Source organism: Crassostrea angulata, chromosome 10 (genome assembly GCF_025612915.1).
Source record: "Crassostrea angulata isolate pt1a10 chromosome 10, ASM2561291v2, whole genome shotgun sequence".
Taxonomy (NCBI): Eukaryota; Metazoa; Mollusca; class Bivalvia; order Ostreida; family Ostreidae; genus Magallana; species Magallana angulata.
In genome coordinates this window covers 49,543,273-49,555,322 of record NC_069120.1, presented here as the reverse complement: position 1 = coordinate 49,555,322, position 12,050 = coordinate 49,543,273, and the positions used below count along the sequence as shown (strand labels likewise).

General features: G+C 33.7%; 1 protein-coding gene across 1 annotated transcript; it reads right to left on the bottom strand.

Annotated features, from left to right (window-relative positions):
• Nucleotides 1-241: 241 nt before the first annotated feature.
• LOC128167822 (annexin B9-like) lies at nt 242-5,277 on the bottom strand. The gene is made up of 9 exons (XM_052833748.1): nt 5,123-5,277; nt 3,653-3,728; nt 2,837-2,931; nt 2,569-2,682; nt 1,805-1,895; nt 1,547-1,695; nt 1,250-1,427; nt 926-1,038; nt 242-584 (listed from the first exon to the last, which is right to left on the bottom strand). Exons 1-9 carry the CDS (start codon nt 5,126-5,128, stop codon nt 465-467), a joined length of 942 nt encoding a protein of 313 aa, XP_052689708.1. The 5' UTR covers nt 5,129-5,277; the 3' UTR covers nt 242-464.
• Between the last annotated feature and the right edge of the window lie 6,773 nt (nt 5,278-12,050).

Sequence of the window (12,050 nt, the reverse complement as noted above, 5' to 3'; positions counted from 1 at the left end):
AATAAAACCTTTTGTATTACGTGTAAATATACATGTATTGAAAAAATAAATATGTGGAGACGATTGGTGAACAACTGTGATGCCAAATGTCAACTCCAATCCTTTTGGAGATTGATCATAGCACCAAACCACCATGAAAAAAACTCCAGGAAGTTTAAAACTAAATATTTTACATACATGTAATAATGCTTGGGAACGTGCGAAATTTATATGTATGTTATGAAACCAGAAAATTGTATAATAAGTTACCGTCATTTTATTTCAATACCATTGCCTAACATCGCCATTAATAGACATATAATCATTATAATAATATTATATACATCAGTACGTTGTATAAAAACAAACAAAAAATAATCATATTGTGCCAAAAAACACATTTTATAAGAAATATTAGGTATACGTTTTAACAGATTTATAAGGATTTGTGTAAATTCGTGCAAGGTTCGTATGAGCCACGCCCTCTACTTGATGATCGACAGGAGCATTCTTTTATAATCCCCTGAGCACTCGTCCGCCACAGCCTCAGCGAGAGATTTCTCATATAGATTCTGGTATTCCTCCTTAATCTCTTCTAGGTCGTCCTGGAGAAGAAAATAACAATCTTATAACTGACTAAAACAATAAACATTTCAAAAATACAAAGAGGATATGGTACTTTTGCGCTATCATTCTATGCCGCACACCAGAATATTTCAATTTCTAAAAGCAACACCTCGTAAAAGAGTAAGATATGTCATTAATACTTGTTTGAAAAAAAAATGTCATTGACACTTGTTTGAAAAAAAACCGCATCAAATATACTAGTAAACGAGCCAAAATGTTTAAACTGCTTAATTTTCTTTTTGCCAGCAATTTGACAGTCATGTTACATGCACAGTTATAAGTAGTTAGAACGGTAAATGACTATCATCCGGGGACTTGCCTCGCTCCTGGTGACGATGATGCGGATGAGGTCATCATCGCTGGTTCCGAGGCCCGCCATTGCATCGTGTAATCGTCTGGCGAAAAATCGGGGTTTATATCTGGCTACTTCAACTGCAAAACAGGATAAATCATTATAAGTATTTAACATGTAACACGTTTAGAAAACAATTCCATGTTAAAAAAACATGTAGTTTTTTTTCGTAAAATCAAGTGTGCGTGGTAATATATAATATATGGGGCCATATAATTAATCAATAGCCCCAAAACAACGCGTATTAATTGTGTTAACTTATCAGTTATATGTTATTAGCATATGGGTTACCTATGGCAAGAAAACCATCCTTTAGGCTTCCACTGGTCTCGCTGGCAATGTCCTCTTCTAAGGGGTTTCCTTTTAGTTCATCATATTTGTGAAATATAGCTCTGAGTTGGTCGTAGCTTTTTATACACAAGACGGCGTTGATTTCCGCCTCCTCTGTCCCAAGACAACCGGCTCCTGCCTAACCACGCAATTATCAGAATGTTATATCAAACTGCATTTGCACAGATATGAAAATTACCACATTTGAGAAATAAATCGCCCTTTCTATCAATGACGTATGCGAAGTGTTTTGTTTACCTCGTACAGTTTCTGCGCAGAATCCTCAGCTTCCTCCATGTCCCACCCCTCGCTGGGTTCTCTCCCGTTGGCACACAGCGCCACCATGAGGCGACCAAAGTAACCACTGGTGTCACTCTGAAGGTCCTCCTCCAACGTCGTCTCAAATTCTGAAAATACAAGTATCTTATTTTGTCAGTTCATGGATCGTCAGAGTGACATTCATTTATTGCATTAGCTTAAGGAAACACAGACAAATGGAATGATGCTTTTGTTTACCCTTTTCATAAATTGCCTTTATTTCGTCCAATTCTTCGTTGGTTCTGGATGTCATGATTTCTACAAGAACAGTCTCATCGGTACCGGCTCCCTATAAAGCAGACACAGTCAATGTACAAATAAATGCTGGATCTGGTGATATAAATTCATGAGTGTATCAAACGTATTCAAATATTCACACCTATGAAAATGAGATAACCTCTAGATGCATGCTAAGGAGCAAGGAGATGGTTAAATATCTAATCTGATAACCTGCGGGTGTTGATACTCTCTAGCATGTACCTGTGGCGTTAGCTGGTTGAAACAACAGATACTTATCGGAATTTAACTCAGAGTATCACTTACTTATACCATGGACCAACTCGCTTAATTTTTCAAATATTCATTGATATCTTAAAAGTTAAATACACCAATGAGAGAGCCAAACTCTTCCACTATTTGTGAGACTTCCTTCATGAATATGTGAAGGAGCCAATTGAAATATGGCATAAATTATTCATGAAAACGAAAAGGTGTTACCAAACTGTCCCACATTGAGTCAGTTTAGGCAAGAGTATGCGAGATAGTTCGTCGTTTTGCGACGATTACAACTAGGTTGCATTCAACTTCACCTTCTAAAAACTAAAAGGGAGGAGGGGCGGCGTAACGTTTAAACGCAAACTATGACCCGTGCCTCAATCTAATTAAAATAGGACCAGTAGTAAAACTGCTCGACCAGTGTATGCATGTATGTGTGGGGAGGGGGGATGGCAGAGGGTACACACACTGATGGCTTTGTTGAGTTCGCGGGCGTCAGTCTCTCGGGGTGAGGCCAGCATCATGACACACACGTCCTCAAAGTTCCCTCCCAGTTCGTCCTTGAGGTCCTCGATGAGGTCCTGGAGGTCAAAAGATAAAGTCATTTATTTTACGATACATTGCGTCAACAAAATTGCAGATAAATATCTTTTAGACAAGTTTTGAATTCAGTGTTCATTGAAAACTTCTATATAAAGTACTAAATACTCTAGCAATAACTGTTACAATGCATACCTTTCCGTAGGCAGTCTTAAATGCTGTTGCAATTTCTTTCCTCTGTTCAAACGAGTGGTTTACCAAAATCGAGATGATGGCCTCCTCGCTAGTACCTAATTAAAATGAACACAACTTTGTCTGATCAAACATTTTTCTGTAAAGCACAGTACATGTACTTGCGAGGTTCATACATGTATAAGGTAAATTTGTTCGGTGTTCCTATGGGCAATTTCGTCATTCATTGAGAATTAATGCATACATTTATACCAATCTTTTAAAACCCAAAATTTTTATGACACTAATTTTACGTGCTGTTTCGTAGTAGTATAAGAGTGCATGCTATAAATAGGACATTTTACATGTTGATATATGAACAACGTAGGATCAAGTCCCCTACACATGTACTGTTTTGACTACTGTCATATATCATACAAGGCATAGTGCTGTTTATGTACTCAGGCGTGTTTATTATCCTTATTTGGCCTGGAGAAGGAAATACTAGTATGTAGAAATATAATAAGGTCATATTAATTTTGCTAGCGCCTACAGGAACGCCAGGTTTTACTGGACATTCGGTAGATGCGGTATATCTCAGATTTAAAGTCTTGCTATATAATGCCTTGATGTCGTATGGTTTAGAAAACAATGAAAATGATGTACGGAGTTTTAAACACATTTAAAATACGATGTTTTAAAAAACAATGACTTTCTGTAATTATGATTATTTAACAGAAAGAGTTTTCCTAGTCTTAAAGACTTCTATAAGATAAGTTAGATACCCAACAGCTATGTATAATAGATTAGATTAATCAGTCCTTTGACATGCGCACTCACCGAACCCTGTCATTGCATCGCGCATGCCTGCAGCAGCAGCCTCTGCATCGAACTCTTCTGCTGGAAAAACTGTTCCCTGTAATAAAACAACCAAATAAGAATGTCGTTCTAATTCAGGAAAATGTAGATATTTATGTACATTCTGTATACATAAAATTAATGACATGTTCAAAGTTTTGTGCACTTTTAGTGTAATTCAGAATATGAATGCAAGCATACGTAGAAAAAATATATAGAGTTTATTGCTTGGTGCTAGACATTGTTGTATTCTCTCTTCGGTCTTGTGGTTCTAATAATTAAATGAATCAATAATTTAAGCTTAAATCAAAGAATATATTTCTTTTGGTATATACAATGAACTACATACAATGATAATTCAAGCTAAGCATGCTTATGCTTAGGTTTGATTTGAAGTTCTGAATTTTGCTGATTCAATTGTTCATCATTTGAACACGTAACCAAATGATCTGACATGAAGAACAAGGTGATTCATCTTTCATTCACAGAACATGCACTCGGTGACTACTATTTTTCATTGACCAATCACCGCACGTGCCCTCGGACGATGGGAGAAGTGATTCCCATGGACAATTGTAATCCTGTCCCCACCTGAAGCACATTTTTGTGAGATTCGTGTTCTCGCCCAGTGAAATGTCATCAGTGTATGGAATTTTTGACATACATTGAACGCGGCCACGTGGTTCATTTGTAACAAGAAGGTATGCGTTATTACGTCACTGAAGCGTGAAATAAGTAAAAAAATATGTATCAAGTTCTGCATGGAGGCGTATAGTTTGGTTTATACAGCACAGGGTTCGTCTACTCGGGAAAATGTGTATCACTTGATATTGAATTGCTCTATACATGTATCCATAACATCATTAAAAAAATGTTTAGTGACCGAAATATAAAATCTGCTATTTTTTGTAGCAAATGACAGGTGTTTATCACTATAGTCATGGGCTATCTCATTATTGGCGTAAGCGGAGTGGACCAAAACAACATGAAACACGTGGTTACCAGTTCAATACAATTACAGACACATACATATACATAACTGCTAATATAAAACTTTGTATACTTTCAAGCTCATCTGCACGTAAAACGAATATCTAAGCACTTTAGACAACCTTTTATCTGTTATAAATGAATGAAAAAAAAATGAGGTGACTGGACGAAATAAAAAATAAATGAGAATGTTTAAATTCAACAGTAGGCGATGGACACCTTAAATTATTTGCTGTATACAAATATTAGAATGTCATATGAAACCAGCCGGAAAGGTCTTAATAGCATAAACAAACGAAACATGTAGAGATAGCACACAACTGCCGAGGGCGGTGCCCTGATGTAAACAAACTTTCTAACCAACTGAAACTGGTTCCATATATAAACAGACAAACATAGTTGAATGACTTTAACTAAATTCCAACTTAAAATAAAACAATTTTGTGAAATAAATGAATTTACCGTCATTCTTGAAGCTGTGTTTCTTCCTTTCAGCGGTTCCTACAAGTGATGGAATGACCCTCCCTTTTCCGCTAGACAGGAATACCTAAGTCGACAGGTAACAAGTCACGTGAGCTCAGGTGATTCATAAATAGCAACTCATTGATGCTCCTATATGTAGGCCGTAAAACTCGGACAATCAATCAATTCTCCAGGGGGAGGTGGTCTACATATTTTCCTACATGGTATCTATTAAAGATCAGAATGGTATTTACTCTCGGTGAACACACATTCTGAGGGGGTGGCCAGATAAAGTCTTCGCCAGGTATGCACTTTTGTGAATAAATGGCGTGGGAGGAATATCTTAGTCCATATTCAACGTTTCTTAAACCATTTAACATGATTCAAAAGTTTAGCTATCTTTTATTTTCATGAACAGAGCCAACCAAAATGTACCAACACAAGTACACGATGTGCATTTATTTCAGGTTGAATGCTATTTTATGTTATTTAATGGATTGTTAAAAGTACTCCTTCTGAAACAGGCTTCAGAATTGATACTTTAACCATCCGTCAAATAAAATTTTGGTGTAGCATTCCACCTTAAGGAATTAGGAATCATTAAATGATCAAATACGGTTGGAGTGGTAAATTCAAATGAAGCCTGGAGGGTTTTATGATAGATTTGATCTTGCCCTACCATTTTTGATCACCTTATAATATTCAAGGTATGTTTCCATTATGATATTTCTTGTATTTATATATACAAATAAAAAGAAAAAAATATATAAAGATAAAAAAATTTATATTAAAAGTGGCATTTAAATTATGAGTCTATTGAAATTGTTGATAGCTTCATATACCATGGCCTATTATTACAGTATAACGTAAAAGAAGATGGGGGAATAAGATGGCGCAACTGCCCATTTGGTTTAGTCGTAAAATTCAATTTCGAATTTAACATTTTTTTTCAAATATGTTATAACACAAGTTTACAAAAGGGTAGTTTCTATATTCAGTTTGAAATATTTAAAAAAAAAAACGATAAGAAAAAAATAAGTAATCCTAAAGTTTTGGTGGTACGAACCAACCCAAACTCTATAAAGTTATCTAATGTCTGGTGCTCTAACCACTGAGCCATTTCATTCTCAACAAAGTGCGTTGTTTAAATGCTATATGAGACGTTGGCCACGAATTTACGGACTTGTATTATTTTATATTTTTCTAAAACTTCAATTGTTGGCATGGTCTACAAAATGACATTTTTAAAGTATAGTGGGTCATCTCTCCACATTTTTGTTGATTAAAATCGGTTTAAATTCCATTAAACCGCATTTAGACTAGGACAAAAATATGGAGCTCAGACCCACTCTATGAAAGAAAAAGCATTGCAGTTATAAAAATTACACCATTTTGAGGTTTTGACACGCATAAGCCAGTTTAAATCAACCTATTGCAAGTATTTAAAATATTTAAGGAATACAAACCGATGTTACGTTAAATACACATTGTTTTTAATTTTTTTTTTTTAAAGTATCAGATTTAATGATATTTTAATTTTGCAGTATCTATTCATTCCTCATATGGGCATTTTACACGCCTTATTCACCCACCTTCTTTAACAACACACAGAAACAATTAGCAAGTCAAGGCAGAAAAGCCATGTTCTCATTTAAGTCTAAAACTTGGCTGTCAATTATTTCTAAATACATAAACGTTATTGTCTTTATTTGATACGTATGTATGCAGTATAAGTAACTACGGTAACCGTTGTGAAATATGGGGCAACCGTAATGCCAACGATATAGAAAAGGTACATTTAGAGTATATTAAGTCTGTATTAAGCGTGAGGAAAAATACAAATACGACAATGGTTTAGTTTGAAACGGGAAGACTGTCTATGAAAGTTATAAGATTTTTAAGAATTCTAAAATTTTGGTTTAAACTATTACACAGCGAGAATTGGATCTTAAATATGTTATAGTATGTTGTATGATGAATGTGAACGAATTATATCACCAGCTAAATATTGGTTAAGCAATATTAAACATAGGTTATTTAATGAAGATGGGTGGATAAGGCGTGTAAAATGCCCATACACGGTCGGACAAGCTACTACTGAAAAATCAAAACATCAATAAATCTGATATCAAAAAAAAAATCATTAACAATATATATTTAACATATCATTAATTTTTAACCTACATGTATGAATATGTTCAATATTTGGAATATGTTGACTCAAACAGGCGTATACGTATCAAAACCTGCAAATAGTCTCATTTCTTTAAACTTCAAGGCATTTTCTTTTATAGAGTGGGTCTGTGCTCCATATTTTTCTCATAGTCTAAATAAGGTCTAATGGAAAACAAACCGATTTCAATCAACAAAAACGTGGAGAGATGACTCACTATACGATAAAAATAGCATTTTGTACTCCAACAATTCAACGTTTTAAAAAAATAATACAAGTCTGTAAATTCATGGCCAAAGTCACACATAATATTTAAACAGCTTACGTTGTGTCTGAAATGGCTCAGTGGTTAGAGTACCTGACATAAACTAACCTTAAATATATAGGGCTTTTATGTTATGGGTTCGATACCACTAACATTTCAGGCAATTTTTTTTCTTATCTTTTGTTAAATATATTAAAACTGAATACTAGTATAGTTAGAAATTTTGCTTTTGCAAACTTGTATCATAATATACCGGTATTATATTTGAATAGATTTAATTTGGAAAAATAAATTCAAAATTGTATTTCACGACTGCATTTGCGCCGCCTTATTCCCCCATCTTCTTGGTCTGGGCCAAGTTTGGTGTGAGCAAGAGTATGTACATTTTGCAACCCATTATCCACTTATCAAGCAGAGACTCACTGATAATTGTATTCAAAACTCCTCATCTAAATGTAATATTTATAAGCATATTATAGATCATTTTTTTTACAATCTTCCTCTATAAAATCAATTCCTAAAATTTACAAGAATATCTTCATATAACCTGGCTACTGAAAGTGGTCGGCATACAAATGTTACAAAAGAAAATAGTTTTTGAAAACTTTGTTGTTCAATACGGAAGCGTATTAGTGCCACATATGCACTTAACATTTTTTTATTTTCCATTCTTTAATCTGTAAAATTCACACTTTAATCTGTATATTTTACACTTCAATCTGTAAAATTTGCACTTTAATTTGTAAAATTCACACTTTACTCTGTAAATTTTACACTTTAATCTGTGGAATTCACACCTTAAAGTGTAAAATTCACACTTTAATCTGTAAAACTCACACTTTAACCTGTAAAATTTACACATTAATCTGTAAAATTCACACTTCAATATGTAAAACTCATACTTTAATCTGCATAATTCACACTTTAATCTGTAAAACTCACACTTTAATCTGCAAAATTCACACTTTAATCTGTAAATTTTACACTATAATCTGTAAAATTCACACACTTTAATCTGCAAAACTCACACTTTAATCTGTAAATTTTACACTATAATCTGTAAAATTCACACTCTAATCTGTGAAGTTCACGCTTTAATCTGTAAACTTTACTCTTTAATCTGTAAAATTTACACATCAATCTGTAAAATTCACACTTTAATGTGTAAATTTTACACTTTAATCTGTAGAATTCACACTTTAAAGTGTAAAATTCACAATTTAATCTGTAAAACTCACACTTTAATCTGTAAAATTTACACATTAATCTGTAAAATTCACACTTTAAAGTGTAAAATTCACACTTTCATATGTAAAACTCACAGTTCAATCTGTAAAATTCACACTTAAATCTGTAAAATTCACACTTTAATCTGAAAAGTTTACATTATAATCTGTAAAATTCACACTTTTAAGTGTAAAGTTCACACTTTAATCTGTAAACTTTACACTTTAATCTGTAAAATTTACACATTAATCTGTAAAATTCACACTTTAAAGTGGAAAATTCACACTTTAATCCGTAAAACTCACATTTTAATCTGTAAAATTCACACTTTTAAGTATAAACTTCACACTTTAATCTGTAAAATTCACACTTTAATAATTCACTCTTTAATCTGTAAATTTTAAATTTTAATCTGTAAACTTTACAATTTAATCTGTAAAACTCACTGTTTAATCTGTAAAATTCCCACTTTAAAGTGTGAAATTCACACTTTCATCTGTTCAACGCACACTTTATTCTGTAAATTTTACATTTTAATCTGAAAAATTCACACTTTTAAAGTGTAAAATTCACTCTTTAATCTGTAAAACTCACACTGTTTTATCCTGTAAAATTTCCTCATCTATACACATACATTGGAGAGTATTTATCATTTCTGATGGTATGATTGAAGCATAATGGACTGAAATATTTTAATAAGTGAATATAACAACGTATGTCTTAAATACAGTGACATCATTACACAAAAGTGATATTTGATGGTGGGTTTTTCAAATGGATATAAGTGGTTTTATGCCTCGGCTTAATTCCACACGTTATTTGATGATTTTACAAACAACATAACAAACAATGTTGAATTACTGATCATTCTAAGAATATACATATACAAGTATCATTTCGTCTTAGCCTCGATTCAGTGTAAGTACTTTCAGTACTTTGATTTTGTACGTACAACAAATACATAATTAAATAAAATTGTACTGCATAAAAATGAATGAAATTTATGCTTTAAACTAGTAAAAGTTGACGTCTGATATACATTTAGCAGGCTTGAAGACTGTGTTTTTGCATGAAAGTGAACAAAAAGTCAAAACCCACAAAAAATGCTACAGGTAATTCTACATTTTACGTTGGGGCCGCCATATAATGACTACCGCCACTTATTTATCAGAAAAGCCGCCACCTTATTATTTGGCGGCCATCAGATAATTAACGACCGCCAGATATAATGTTGCGGCCGCCTGATAAAATATATTATCCTGCTGTCACTTTTCGGCTTCCGTAATTTACGCCCTTTCAACATATGTTTAATATCTCTGAAAGTCTCATAGTTAAATCTAAAAACTTTTATGAGAAAACTCTTAAAAATCAGTCTTTAAAAAGGAAAATGGACGCGTTTGACGAACAACTTTAATGGACAAAATCTCTGACATGTGAGAGAAGTTGTGTTTCCTATCATCCGCCGCTGTGTACTCCTCAATCCTTTCTCCCAGTTTTTCAAAGAATAAGTCATACTGCCCTGATGGTCTTCCTGGGTTGAGTTTTCTGAGATCAGGTAATAGTCCAGTTCCTCCCAAAAATATCGTGCGAGTTATGTGCTGGGTAATTGGGTGTGCTTCTTTGGATGCATCTAGTGTGAGTTCTTTATATATGGTATCTAACAGACCTGGCTGGACACAAGCAACATTTCTCACCCTTGCCTTTAATTTTCTTTTCATTTCTCTGGTGTGGTATTCAGGAAAACTTGGCTTAATTTTCAGAAGGGTAGATGTAATCTGTGAACATTTGTCTCTCTCAATTCTGTTACTTTGAACTTTAATCAAACAGAATACTGTAGCAATGCTTCCAGCAGGACTGTATTTGTACATGTCAACATGACAGATAACTGTAAGTCTCTGCATTGAACTTTGAAAAGGACTTGATAAATGTTCTTTCATAAAAAAATACTGGCTCATTAAAATCTGCTAAGGGAACAATTTTGTCAATACGCTTGTATTCTTCATGGATTCCAATCAAGTTTTTCAAAATACACCTGACACTAACATCTTCCGATACCTGACGAACTGGATGGTCTAAATTTTGATTAAACTGAACTTTCTCATTCTGTGTTTTCAAGTATGTGTTGTAAGATAAACACTCTGACAAATGTTTTATGTCATGGTAAGCTTGTTCCCATGCAGGTGAACTTCTCATATAAGGCTTTATACTGTTTCACATTTTGGAAAATTCAGTGTTGATGATAAGCAGCAGCGGTTCTGGTCTCGGGTCGCAACCAAAGGTCAAGATCACTATATATCGTTCTTATCTACTGGAGAGTTATATGAAAACCAGCCACCCCAACGGCAAGATAAAAGAGGTGTTTATTTCATATGATGAATACATTATATGGGTGAACACTTCAGAAGTCTTTGGCTCAGTGTGGTCATCCATGAAATGTATTTTGTTAACCATGACATAATTAATTCATAGTGTTATCACGGACAAATACACTATAAGAAAATGTAAATATACATGTATATAAACAAACATTGGTACATTCAAAGATACAAAATTAATCATTATATCGGACTTGACCTAATTACCGGTGTTAAGATATCTTAAACAAGGAAGTTGTAATGGCAACCATATCTGGAAAACATACGCCGATGGTACATACCATCATACCACGAGCACCCTTTATATTAAAAAGATACTACAGCTTATTTCCCTCATCTTAATGTATTATTTCCCTTTTAAACACAATAGAAGTTGTGCATGTACTGGACGTTCGAATCTTTTCCTAAAATAATAAGGTCGTGATTGCGTGTTTAAGATTCTGGAATTCAAAATTTATATCCAGAATGCCAGTAGTTGTCAATGAAATATTAAAGATAGTTTTATAGAAATAAACAGGTAGAGCGTCTTAACTCTGAAAGTTAAAACATTTCTACACCTGGTTTGACCTCATGCAGAGCGTTATTTTAAATGAGGCACCTGACGAAGAAGGGGAAATAGAAATGCTCCGCGGATTTAGATGTTAGAATACCGGTATTCTTATTTTTATAAAAAATGATGAATTTACGGCGGCGTGGAAGGGCCAGATGAAAAAATAAAAAATTCTTATTTGTTCGGACAAATAAGTTATTTGTTCGGACGAATTACGATTTGTTCGGACGAATAAGTTATTTGTTCGGACGAATTACGATTTGTTCGGACGAATTAGGATTTGTTCGGACGAATTACGATTTGTTCGGACGAATAAGTTATTTGTTCGGACGAATTAG

Coding starts and splice junctions, on each gene's coding strand:
- LOC128167822 (XM_052833748.1), bottom strand. Junction 2,932..3,652: donor CGATGCAATGACAGGGTTCG/GTGAGTGCGCAT, acceptor CATTTTAATTAG/GTACTAGCGAGGAGGCCATC. Junction 1,896..2,568: donor AACTCAACAAAGCCATCAGT/GTGTGTACCCTC, acceptor TCTGCTTTATAG/GGAGCCGGTACCGATGAGAC.